The 13,596-nt window shown below is 55.5% G+C and overlaps 1 protein-coding gene across 2 annotated transcripts in view; it reads right to left on the minus strand.

Moving 5' to 3' along the window:
• Positions 1-13,596, minus strand: part of HMCN2 (hemicentin 2) — a 148,851-nt gene that overhangs the window by 106,091 nt on the left and 29,164 nt on the right. For both annotated transcript variants that reach the window (XM_087419569.1, XM_087419568.1), the window contains exons 8-15: positions 12,682-12,945; positions 9,377-9,521; positions 8,728-8,849; positions 6,722-6,994; positions 5,495-5,636; positions 4,885-5,012; positions 3,991-4,104; positions 1,817-1,966 (exon numbers count right to left, since the gene is read on the minus strand). In XM_087419569.1, the coding sequence (XP_087275695.1) occupies positions 1,817-1,966; positions 3,991-4,104; positions 4,885-5,012; positions 5,495-5,636; positions 6,722-6,994; positions 8,728-8,849; positions 9,377-9,521; positions 12,682-12,945 (1,338 nt within the window). The remainder of the gene's footprint in view (positions 1-1,816; positions 1,967-3,990; positions 4,105-4,884; positions 5,013-5,494; positions 5,637-6,721; positions 6,995-8,727; positions 8,850-9,376; positions 9,522-12,681; positions 12,946-13,596) is intronic.

Here is a 13,596-nt window from a genome sequence, read left to right on the forward strand (position 1 = left end):
GTGTCAGCTTATATTTTTATCATCATCAGGCTCTAAGCCCACGGCTTTCCACACTTACCTTGCCCCACCCAAGAGCCCAGCCACACAGTGCACTCTGTAGGGAAAGTCTGAGCACATCACTCTCCTCCTTAAAGCCTCTCACCGCCCGCAGGACAAAGCCCAAACCCCGCCCAGCTCCCGAGGCCACAGCCAACGCTGCTCCCCAGCTGGTCTCCTGGCTGTCTGCTTCTGGGTTCAGCTTAGACATCACCTCCTCCAAGAAGCCTTCCCGGCCCCCAATGTTGGGTTGGCCCCTCTCTCTGGGTACCCACAGTCCCTGAGGATGCCAGTTCAAAACGCTCAGTATACTAAGCATTCTAATTACCTTCTGTCCTCTCTCCTTGACCCCACAAGCAACAAGAAAGCAGATGCCGAGTCTCACCTGCTGCCATGTCCCCAACACAGGGCCTGGTGCATGGGCACCTGGTGACCACGTGTTGGAGGAATGAATGATGGAACAAACCAATGAATGAAGACTAAGGGTACCCCAAGCCTGGGAGGATCCCAACCCTCAGATGGCACCATTGCCCCCAGGCCAGACTCTCTGAATGGCCTGCTCCAGCCAGGGCCCTGCCCTCCCTGGGGAGCCCCTTCGCCATCCCGCCCAGCCCGGACAAGCACATGCTCAATTCTCTGCACTTGCCCGGGACTCCCAGCGCCTGCCTCTCCCCCCACGGCCACAGCAAACCCTGAGTCCAATCCGTCCTGGCTCAGCATGCCAAGAGCTGAGCCCACAACTTCCGAGCAGGTCCCAGTGCCTGGGATCCAGGCCTGGAACTTAGACATACATACGGCAATCATAGCCACGTCCATGTACTGGCCACGGAAGAATCCAGACTCCCCATGGGTAAAAAGGGGATAATCACCCTCCATTTATTAAGCACTCACAATGGGCCAGACCCTGTGCTAAGTATCATACGCCTGACATCACTGAACACTCACAGCAACACAATGAGGGAAGTCTTGTCAGACCCATTTACAGATGGGGAAACTGAGGGTCACTGACCAAAGCACACAGAGGGCAAGTGATGGAGACAGGACCGGAACCCAGGTCTTAGAGATGACAAGGCCCAGCTTGAACCAAACCGTCTCTGTGGTAAGCAGCCTCCAGGATGGCCCTGATGACCCCTGCCTCCTGGAATTCACAGCCTTGAGTAGCCCCTCCCACCCACCTTGTACCCGGGTTGGTCTGTGTGACCAAGAGAATATAGCAGAAGAGATGATGTGTCACTAGCAAGACTGTGGCTGGTTATAAAGACCGCAGCTTCCAGCTGGATTCTTTCTCTCTCTCTCTCTCTCTCTCTCTCTCTCTCTCTCTCTGCTCCCTTGCTCTGGGGGAAGCCACATCACAAGAAGCCTTCTGGAGAAGCCCACGCAGTGAGGACCTGAGGCCTCCTGTCAACAAGAGTGAGCTCAGAGTGGATCCTCCAGCCCCAGTCAAGCCTTCAGATGACTGAAGCCCCAGCCAACGTATGAACTGCAACCCCGTGAGAGACAGACCCTGAGCCAGAACCACCCCGTAAGCCACTCCCAGAATCCTAACCCTCCAGAATGTGAGACAATAAATGCTTACTGTTCTAAGCCACAAAGTTTCGGAGCAATCTGTTACACAGCAAAAGGTAATGCATACACCATTTCCCTCTGACATCCCTTGTCCCCACGTGCTCTGGACCCACATGATGCAAATTCCACACTGGCGGGCTACGTGGTAGAGTTCTCTCCTCCCTGCTCAGAGGCAGGGGTGGGGGGAGCAGGTGGGGACCAGGTGCACACTCACGTCCAACCTCCAGCTGGATTTCCGCAGAAGCATCACCCAACTCATTGACAGCTCGGCAGGTGTAGACGCCAGCATCCCTCTCCCGAACGGCCGGGATCCGCAGTGTCCCAGAGCTGGAGCCCTCGGGGGCCAGGATCATTTCATGACTCCCTGGACCAAAGATGAGAAGGCATCAGGCAGGTGCCCACTGTCACCATGGGGATCAGGCTGCCTTCCTGACCCTGGGCTCCTGCGACACCCCGAGGCCAGGGCTGGGGAGGGGGTGGGTGGGGGATTGTTCCCCCCAAAAGTCAGGACCCGTGTTGTTTAATGGGGACAGAGTTTCAGTTTTGTGAGAAGAAAAGAGTTCTGGAGATGGATGGTGGTGATGGCTGTACAACAACGTGAATGTACTTAATACTATCAGACTATATACCCAAAAATGGTTAAGATGGTCAATTTTATGTTATGTGTATTTTACCACAATTTTAAAATTTTCTCTAAAGTCGGCACCCATGGGCCCAGTTCCCTGAGCCCCTCTGTTGACCAGGAGTGAGGCCCAGCCTGTCCCCAGACAGTTGGCAGGCTCATCACCCAAGAGCTCCTTGCCTGGGGCTCCCTCCTGGGTCCCCGTCCTCTGCCCCAGGTCCAGACTGAGGTTTGGATCAGCTCTGGGAGGGGCCTAGGGTCACCCTGAGATGACGACCCCCATGCCTGCCTCTGAGGCCTCCCTCATTTCTCCTGCCTGTTATCCACCCCAGGCTCCTGAGGCCTGACAGACAACCCTGATGATGATCGCTTTTCAAAATTTCATTTTTAATTTTTTAAATTGTGGTAAAATATCCAAAACACCAAGTTTTACCATTTTAAGCATTTCAAGCATCCAATTCAGTGGCATTAAGTGCATTCACATTGTTGTGCAACCATCACCACCATCCATTCACAGAACTTTTTCATCTTCCCAAACTGAGACTCTGTCCCCATTAAACACTAACTCCCTATTCCCCCTCCCCCAGCCCCTGGCCCCACCATTCTCCTTTCCGTCTCTATGAACCTGACCACTCTAGGGACCTCATATCAGCGGAATCACACAGTATTTGTCCTTCTGTCTGGTTTATTTTACTTAGCATAATGTTTTCAAGGTTCATCCATGTTGTATCAGAATCTCTTTCCTTCTTTTCAAATTAAAAAAAATTTCTTTAATTGTGGTAAAAAAACATAAAACTTACCAACTTACCCATTTTTAAGTGTACAGTTCAGTGGTGTTACCACAGTCATCTTGTTGTACAACTTGAATTTCATTCCTTTTTAAGGCTTAATAACATTCCCCTGAGAGATCCCCTATTATAAAGGGCTCCGGGGCTGGGCTGGCGGGGCTCTCAGAACAAGCAGTGACACGAGCACTGAGTAAGGGGTCCCGAGGCTCTGCCACCCACCAGCTGGTGACCTTGGACAAAATGCTCAAACTCTGAGCCAATACTCTGAGCTCCTACCTGCCTGTCTCACAGTCAAGGTGAGGCTCTGACAAGATCACTACAGGTGCTGCAAAGGATGGAGCGTGCCCAGGTGGGAGGGGCAACACTGGTGACCCTGGCTGATGCTTCAGAAGGAGCCAGTATTCTGCTCCCAGAAAGACCGAGCCCCGAGACCCACGGCCGCTGGTGTGGGCGCAGGAACCGCTCCCATCTGTCAAACTCCAGCTCGGCGTCCAGCCCCGAGGAAACACTCCACACCGGCTAACCCAGAGCCCCAGAACAAGCCTGTTACCATGACCCCCACTTCTCAGTCACACCCTTATCGTCACCATCGTGAAGAACACCGAGCCCAGCCCGGTGCCAGGCTTGTCTAAACACTTCACATATACGGACTCATTTAATCCTCGCACAACCAACCTAGCTTAGACATTCTCCATTTTCCAGATAAGGATGCAGACTCAGAGAGGGCAAGTCACTTGCCCAAGGTCACCCAGGGGAGCTGGAATTCACATATGGGTCTACTCTAAACCTCCTCCTAACTGCTGAGCTGTGCCGCATCAGCTGTGTGGATGCTGGGCTGGGGTGAGGCGGGGGCTGCTGGAAACGGCTGTCTCTCCCCAGACACTCTACTCGGAGTGCCCCCCAAAGACTGTTCTGGAAAGCGGATCCTCCAGGGCCCCAGTGGGACAGTCCACAGATCCCTCCCCCCACCCCACGTACCTCGATACCAGATGACCCGGGGCGGGGGAACCCCGGATGCTTCACACACCAGCACGGCCTCTTCCCCAACAGCAGCGAGAACCACGGTGTTTACGGCCGAGACCGACGGGGGGTCTGTGTGGGGAGCAGAGGGGGAATTTAGGACCAACCCACGAACTCCCTAGAGTGAGGATGTGGCTCTCCACAGCTGGGGAGAGGAGGGTGGCGGGCACAGAGTTGTAGCGGAGCACCCTGCCTCCTCCCCAGCCCCCCAGTCGGGAACGGTCACCCCAGAAAGATCCAGCCACAGCTGGTTTTTAAAAAGCTTCCCACACAGGACCTCAAATTAAAGCCAGTCTCCTAGGACCAAAACCCCTCATCGTTCCTCATTGAACTTGCCATAAAAGCCGAAATCCCACAGGGGCCTAAAATGCCCTATAGGGGCTACCTGCCCCTCCTCTACCCCTCCCTTGCCCCTCTCCCCACCCAGCCCCACTCACTCCACGCCAGGCTCCTTGCAGCCCCTTGAGCACCCAGACTCATTCTGACCTCAGGGTCTTTGCCCTGCCCAGTCCCTCTGCCCGGAACACTGTTCCCATTCCTGTCTCTGGCAAGGGGCACCTCCTCATGGAGGCCTTGGCTCGTTCTGTGTGTCACAGCCACGCCCCTCTCATCCCCACCTGCGCGTCATCCATCTCACCCCCTGCTCTGTGCTCCTCAAAGTACCTTCAGCATCCAGAATACCTTATTTATCTGTTTGCATGTCTGTTTTGTGCCTCCCCACCAGAATATAAGCTCCACTTGGATAGGGACCGTGTTTCCACTGCCACACCCCCAAGGCCCGGTGCACAGTAGATGCTCACTAAGTATCTGTGGACGGAGAGCCCTCTCCTGAGATGCCCAAGGCCCGAGTACCTGTATAATAGAGGGTGACCGTCTCCTCATCTGTGCCAACCTCATTAACCGCCTGGCAGCTGTAATTCCCGGCATCCTCTGGGGCCACTCCCTGAATGATCAGGGTTCCCTGGGCATCCACATGGATTCTGGAGTCGGGCCATGAAATATGTTCAACACAGGGCTGGTTAGGCCGGGTCCCAGGGGTTGCTCCCATCATCGTAATAACAAATTAATGAATACCATCACTAGTGACCACCATTCTATACTGACCACTTCCTCTGTGCCGGGCTATGCGCTCAGTACTTTACATACATTGTTTTTTTTTCATTCACGAGGCTCAGAGAGGTAAGGTGACTTGCCCAAGGTCACACAGCCTGAATGGCAGAGGCAGGATTGAAGAGCAGATCTGCTGGATTCTGCAGCTGGAGCTCCTGACCCCTGAGCCCACACTGAGGCATCGCTATGTTTCCAAAGTGATCTCGCTCCTGAGTCTCAAATGATCCCAGGAGGAGGGCAGGGCAAGTGCTGCTCCCCCATTTACAGGTAAGAAGACCAAGGCTCAGAGAGGTCCTCAGGGTCCTTGTCCACCTGTTCCCAGTCCCAGAGCCCCAGGCCCTGGGCCCCTCACCTGCTGTCCTCTTGCAGGGCGCGGCCCTCACGGTTCCAGGAGATGCGAGGGGCAGGGTACCCAGAGGCCGAGCAGCTGACCCTGACCTCCATGCCCTGGGAGAAGCGTTGGGATCCAGTGTGGATGCTGACCCGCGGGGCCTCTACGGTGCAAAGCGGACAGGCAGGGAAGAGCCCGTCAGAGCAGCCGTGTCCCTGGCACCCAGCCCTGGGTCCCGTGCCCTTCCCGAGCCACAGACGGCAGAGACACGGGAAGCAAAGGCACCAAAGAGCCTGAATCCCGGGAGTGGGCTCCTTGGGATTCGGGGTTGACCAGGCGGCCAGCCAGGCCACACAGGGAGCTGACTTCCCAACACCCTGCAGCGGGAGCCTCGAGCTCCCTGGAGGTCTGCTCTGGACTGAGCGCCTCGGAGAGGCTTGGGAGATGTCAGCAGATCCAGGGCTGGGCTGGCTCTCATTTCCAGTGACTTTGAGTGGACCCTGAGGCCTGTACCCCCAGTACTGGCCCCAAACTTAGGTTCTAGCCTGGCCCTCAGAAAGCTCACCGTACAACGGACTCGTCAGTCTCAAACAGGCCTCACGGGCCATCTCATCTAGAAACGGCAAGCACGCCCCTCCCATACCAGTGGCCTAGACATGGCCTCAGAATCCTTCTCAACACACTCCAGGCAGCCAATCAAGTCGCTGGCACAAGAGCAAACGCTTATTCCAACACACTCACTTTTACGCGTGGGGAACCAGCACCCCCAGGAGGAGGATCCCTCTAAATCCTGGGTAGACCTGAGGCCACATCCAGACGGGTGTTCCTGCCACTGCCTCCTCCACCCGCCTCTGCTCAGTGCTGCCCAACCCTGCCAAGCACATCTGATCTCCGGGCTTTCAGAAGTTTCCAGTATTCCATACCTGGCCTACATATTTGGGGGGGGGGAGGGACAATGGAGGTGTTTGATGGCATGGGAAAAGGACACGACACAATGAAACTGGCTTGGCCTACAGCAGTAGAAATTTAAGCTAGATATGAGGATGAACTTCCCAATAGTGAGAGCTACTAGACTTAGGCCAAGAGGCTAGGGAATCCTCTTTCTCTGAAGGTTCAGAAAACACTGAAAGGGCTGGAGTTGCTTGCCAGAGGTGACGTCTGGGCAGAGGGAAGGATCACTGGGCTCTTGGGGTAAATGCTAGGTAGTGTGTGGGATGGGGAGGACAGCAGTGGCAGGAGGGGCCTCACCTCGCACCAGGAGCCAGACGGACGCCCTCGTGACCCCGTTGGCGTTGCTGGCCATGCACTGGTACCGCCCGCCGTCACTGGGGATGGCACCACCGACCTCCAGCGACAGGTTGGCCAGCTGCATGACTCTGCCCGTGGAGGCCGACAGGACTCGCCAGTCCCGGATCCACGTCAGGTTGTAGGGGGCCTCGTCCAGGACCCGGCAGGACAGGACGGCGGTCTCCCCCGGGGACACGGTCACGTTGGGGGCAGGGACCAGCCTCGGTGGGGGGTCTGCAGGGACACGAGCACAGGAGGCACTGAGGGGCTGACACGGGGGAGGGCACCGTCACGCAGGCCCTGGTTGTGTCCAGACACCAGAACCCCGCACGGATCCCCCAGACGTCGGCCAGGAGCGCAGTTAACCACCTCTGCTCACCCTCCCGGGACGGTGACACTCCAGGGAGGGCGGATGCCCCAGCGCCATCGCACACCCGCCGGGGGCCGCAAGGCCTGTGCGTGCTTCCACCCAACAGCCAACCGCAACACTGAACAAGAGCTGCGACCCTTTCACACCCTGTGAGCCAATAATTCCCCCCTGGGGAATAAAGCCCCGGAAACAACCCTCAACAGGGAAAGAACGAGGAGCACAAAGGTGTTCTCTGAATAAACAGCAGGGCTCTCATAATGGCCAACTTGTCGATCTAACACCACTGCCCCAAAGGAGGGAAGAGATAAGGAAACCGCTATCTCCATCGGAAAAAGCCAACGACAGTGACAAGATCAGAGACCGTCTATCCAGGGACGTGGGCCTGAGAACCTGCAGGAAAAAAGCCGGCTGCACACAGGCGACACGTGGTAATGACCATGACGTCCGAGTACCCACGTGCTCAAGAGCGGTGTCTGCACGCCACGCCACCAACAACAGTGCTGTCAAAACAACTGGAAATCGCACCCCGGGGCAAACGGGGAAACCAGGTTACGGACTAAATTAAACAGCATCACAGCCTTACTGTTCAGTTCATTAGGTGTGATCACAGAAGCTTTATCACACAGCAAAATCCACTGTTTAAAAAAGAGACCAATACTGAAATGTCATGACTACAATTTTGTTTAAAATAGCCAAAAAGTGAAAAAGAAAATATGGCAAAATATTAGCGACGGTGAAGTCAAAGTAATGGGTGGGGAAGTTCTCCTTACTTGCTCTCTTTTCTGCACTCACCACTTAGAAAAAGTCAAATTTTCTAATTCGTGCCATGGAAGTATATTTGCTGACATACTATATTGTTAGGTGATAAAGAATCAGGTTGCTATAGTATGTATAATATTATCCCATTTTTGTTAAAACGTACACATCGATAAAGGTCTGAAAGGAAGTAAATCAAAATACTCTTGAGGTCGTCTCTCGCATGGAGGGATCCCAGGTTATTGGGATCTTCTTCGGCTTATTTGTATCTTCCCAGCCTTCCTACGAGGAGCACATGTGAGGCTGGGTGAGATCAGAGAGCAGAGTGGCTGATCTTCCCACGTGCCCTGGGCTCCTTTTCTTCTCTTCAAGACAGGTTAGGTTCATAATTTAAAAGATAACGCCAATTTCATTTCGAGATGGTCTGTGGTGTTTCCAACCTTCCTGAGCTCCAGGTGCCATCCCAGCAGGCACCTGGAGGCATTAAAGGATGGAGACTGCAAGGCGGATGGTGGCCCCGGAAAGGGCCTGGGGGCTGGCCAAGCCCCAGAGGCCAGACAGAAGTCAGAGGTGGGACTGAGGCTGGGCAGGGGAGGCATGCCCTGAGCCCGGGTTCTCAGCCTTCCTCCAGCTGACACCCACAGGCCATACCCAGGGGAGACAGCCAAACGGAGGCCAGCAGGCAGGTGGCAGCCTGGGCAGCCAGACTCTGGATGATGGACAGTCCCCAGCAGCTGCTGGCTGGCTGGTGCACTCCCCCATGGATTGAGACACCCCAAGAGGACATCCCAGAGGGAAAAATCAGGAAGTGGGTGGGGAAGGGATATGAGGAGGGACAGACCTGTGACGACAATCTGGGCCTTTGCTCGTCCTGTGCCAGCCCTGCTAACCGCTGTACACTCATACACGCCTTCCTCAGCCTTGGAGGCCCGTGGGATCTCCCAGCTGCTGTTTCCTGACTCCCTGCGAACACGGAACAGCTGGAGACACACAATCACACTGACCCCAGCCAGGGTTCCCCAGCCTCATCTGGCCCTCATGGGGCTTGGTCCCCTGAATCCTGCGCAGAAGGGAGGCCCCAAATCCTCTTGAAGACTTGGTAAGAAGATTCAGGCAGCCGAGGACACGCAAATTCCACGACATGCTGTGTGACTTTGAGCAAGTCCCTTTCCCTCTCTGAGCCCTGGACTCCCATCCATAAGGAGGAAAGTCTCAGAGGGTCCTTCCTGCCTTGACCCCCACAGAGCTGGGCCCTGCATGGGTTGAGTTTTCTGGAAGGTGAGGAAGGCCCATGGCTCCTTCAGAGGGTGACAGCCCAGCAGTGGCCGGAGCCTCAGGGACTCCCGTCCCCCATCCCTGGCTGCCCGGGAGGAAAACATCACCAAGACCAAGGTCCCTTTCCTGCCACCCACTCCCCTCAGATCCCTCCAGGGCATCAGGACCCCCGGAGCCCTGTGGCTGGGGACAACGGCTGGCCATCAGCCACTCACCAAAAGTGCCTCTCCTCGCCCAGCCTGGCTCCGTCCCGCCGCAGCTGCAGCCGGAAGGAGAGGGCGCTGTGCACAGAGCAGGAGACCAGCAGGGGCTGGTGCAGGTAGCCCTGGATCCTGGTGGGCATGCTGACCACAGGGGCGCCTGCAGGCAAGGATCAGCACTCAGGATCCCTCCCTGCCGCCCCACAGCCTGCCCTCGCCACACCCAGTGACACAGAGACCCAGGGATGAGCCGGAGCCAGAGGCCGGGGTTCCATCCCGGCTCCACCACTCGGTGGCCACCGAGAGCGGGTAGCGTCCCCTCCCTAAGCCTCAGTTTCGACCTCGGTAAAATGAGGTTAATCACGGTACTGCCTTCATCGTGTCATGAGGAGCTGGTGGGAGGTGGTGTGGAGAAAGCTCGTGGCATATGCACAAGGCATGGCGAGCTCCGTCAATCAACGCTCATGTTGTGTCTATGGCTGGCCGAGAAGACTGGCCGAGATGGACCAGCCTGTGCCACCATTTCCTCAACTGTACGGGACAGAGAAGTGGAACCAGTCCCGAAATCTGATGAAATGCTCGCCAGACTGGGCTCTCCTGGGTGTGGGTGGGGCTCGTCTGGCTGGAGGGTCAGTTCTACCCAAAGATGTTGGAGGGAAGCCTTTTTTTATTTAAAAATAAGCACAGTTGGAGCATGGCTGTGAATGCAAAATTCACACGCATTTTTGAGATAAAATAAGAGACTTCAATGAAATCTCACAGCTTGGGATGAGCCCCTTGGGGCCCCCATCAGACACCACTGCCCCCTCGCCTGACCCTGGTCGTGGGGTGACACATTCTCTTTCCTTGGCTATTGGAATTGCTTCAATGGAAAAGTCTGAGAACGCCCCCGCAGGGTCAGTTGCGGCCCGTCAGGGCCTCGCTGGGTGATCACGGGCGTGCACTCAACCCTCGTATGGCCCTCTCCCTCGTCCCCACCAGAGATGCTCCGAGGGTAAGACAACGCCCCAGCCCTCCTCTGAGCACAGAGCTGGGGGTGGGAGGGTGGCGGTGACATCATGCTGCAGGCTCGCTGCCATGTCCCAGGGGAGAGGGGTATCGGACCATCCAGCCACGTCCTCAACTGTGTGCAAAGCAGCCACCTCTCACACACACACTGGAAGCCTCTGCAAGACGAGCTCGGGCTCCCTCTTCTATGAGCTGAATGGGCCCAGGGACCTCAGGCCCAGCCCTCACCACCCCCATGTCTCCAAATCCAGAGCCTCTTGCTCTAAGCGAAACTCCCGGCCTCCCAGACCTGGAAGGTAGGGAGGAAGCAAAAACCCAAACCACATCCCTGCCCCCGCACACACACAACTTTAATCTAGAGCTGAGATGGAGACCAAAGAACAGGGGACAGAGAAACAGAGGCTGTTATTCCCCTGCTGAAATTGCTTCCTGAAAGTTCTTCTTCAAAGCTGCAAAGGCCAAGGAAGGAGGGGTCCCGGACCACAGCAGGGAAGCAGAGACAAGGAGCCTGGAAAGAACGGTCCTCAAAGTCCTCCACCTCGCCACGGGCAACCCCACATCCCTATCTGAAGGAGTCTGCCCCTCGCTGCGATCCCCAGCAAAGGAGAGGTTGGAATGTCAGGGACACCCACCTCTGTGAGGTCCTCCCAGCCACTGCCCAGGGAAAGGGGCAGTGGGCAGGAGGAAGGAACGAGGCCCAGAAGGAGGCTGAGGGCCAGTGAACTCAGACACCCCCGCTAGGACCAGAGGCAGAGCTGGAAAGCCGAAGACTCTGCCCTGCCCTCCGCAAGCTTCTGCCCTGGATAGTGAGACCGCAGGGACACACAGGAAACCAGCAAAAAACCACACATGTGGGAACCAACACAACATGACCAAAGATGGGACCACAAAATCACCTGTGCCTAGAATGACATAACAGTAACAGCAGCTGCCACATGTGGAGGGCCCTGGTCCACAATTTCCACACTCTGGGTGCAGCCTCAGAGCGCCTGAGAACTGTCTCGTTATGTGCATTAGCTTACAGAACCCTCAGAGTAACCCTGTGAGGTAGGTTACCTCAGTTTCTTCACCTATAAAATGGGGACACATCTCAGAACTGTTACAAGCATTCAATGAGCTAATACATGGCAAGTGCTTGGCCCAGGACTGTCCCATGGGAAGTGCTCAAAATGGTGACTAGATTAGTATTACCATGATTATAATTATGATTATGGAAGAGCATACCCATACCCACTGCCCTGCCACTGCTGTGTCTACAATGCCCAGCGCTATGACTGACACAAAATGAATGTTGCAAGGACAGGTGGATGGGTATTTGGATAGATGGATGCATGGTGGGTGGGTGGGTGGGTGGATGGATGGATGGATGGATGGATGAGTGAGTGGGTAGGTAGACAGATGGAAGGATGGATGGATGTTTGGATGGATGAATGGGTGGACGGATGCATGTATGCATGGATAAATGGATAGATGCATGGGTGGATAGACGGTTGGGTGGATAGACGGTTGGGTGGATAGATGAGTAGGTGGGTGGGGGGGTGCATGGATGGAGGGAGGGATGGATGGAGGGAGGGATGGAGGGATAATTGGATGGATGCATGGATGGATGGAGGGATGGATGGAGGGATGGAGGGATGGAGGGAGGGATGGAGGGATGGAGGGATGATTGGATGGATGCATGGATGGATGGAGGGATGGATGGAGGGATGGCTGGATGGATGGAGGGATGGAGGGATGATTGGATGGATGCATGGATGCATGGATGGATGCAGGGATGGATGGATGATTGGAGGGATGCATGGATGGATGGAGGGAGGGAGGGATGGATGTATGGATGGAGGGATGATTGGATGGATGCATGGATGGATGGAGGGATGGATGGAGGGATGGAGGGATGGATGGATGGAGGGATGGGTGGATGGATGCATGTATGCATGGATAAATGGATAGATGCATGGGTGGATAGATGAATAGGTGGGTGGGTGGGTGGATGGATGGATGGATGGATGGATGGATGGACGGAGGGATGGATGGATGATTGGATGGATGCATGGATAAATGGGTGGAAGCATGGGTGGATGGACCAATGGATGTATGGATGGATGGATGACTTTGTACTAAATCCTTGAGCTAAGGGCCACATCTGAAGCATCTCAGTATTTAGTATAATGCCTTGCAGAGCTTGCTACCCATAGAAGTTTAATGAACAAACATTTCCTAATCTAATCTAATCTAATCCGGGAAGGCTTCCAGGAAGAAATGGGCCTCCACATGAGCCAGGGAGCTGGGGGTGTTAAGAGCCAATCACTCACCTGGGGTCACCCCACTGTAGGAAACTCCAGAGACACGGAGGAGGGGGTTCCCTTCGTGGTCCTTGCCTTTCACCTTGAGGTAGAAGCGCTCCTGTGGGGCGTGGAAGGGCGGCCCGCCCCACAGCTGATGGGTGGATTCGTTGGAGAGGGGCCGCGTGGGCAAAGTCAGGAGGGGCCGCCCTGAGCTGTGTGAGAGCTCCACCAAGTCCACGCGGCCAGGGGCCTGCAGGCCCGTGGAGTTGATCACCAGGGAGATGGGCACCCCTGAAGAGGAAAGGGAGAGGAAGGAGGTGCTGGCATCTGCGTTGGGCTCCATGATCCTCCCGAAGCAGGCGCCTTAGGACCACAGTCTGCTTGGTCTGACCATAGGCCAGCCTGCTTGGCCCTCCTTCACGCGCTCCCTCACCTTCTCTTCCCTGAGCCTTCTACTGCTGGGGGTGGGATAAGGAAACAGGGGGCCCTGCTACTGTCCGTGGTCCTGAAATGCTACTTTCCATCCAGCCCACAGCTGCATCACCTCCACTCCGCCGACCCAGGCTCTCATGGAGTAGAGCTGGGAAGGGACACCTCCCCTCCCTCCCCGCCCCCCATTAACTCTGGTGTTGGCTGTCATCAGGCAGGCTCTGGGACTGGCAAAGGTGAGATACACACCCTAGTCTGGGGACTCTGACTCCTGCCCCCCCTCTCCCTGTGCTCAGCTCTCCTTTTCTATCTTATTAGAAATACACTTTCACACTATCCCAGAAAAGACAGAACTGGACTTGGGTTTCACAATTCCCTTAGCTGATTTGGGAACTTCTGTCAGGTCTCTCTCTTTTCAGAAAGCTATTAATTTTCTTCTCTCAGAGATCATAAACCAGGGACCAGAGGGTGTAGTTGGTGTGGTCCATGAAATGCCTTAAAATTTTTGAAGAA

The sequence above is a fragment of the Ceratotherium simum genome, chromosome 29 (assembly GCF_057802395.1).
Source record: "Ceratotherium simum simum isolate JZ-2026a chromosome 29, ASM5780239v1, whole genome shotgun sequence".
In the NCBI taxonomy this organism is placed as follows: Eukaryota; Metazoa; Chordata; class Mammalia; order Perissodactyla; family Rhinocerotidae; genus Ceratotherium; species Ceratotherium simum.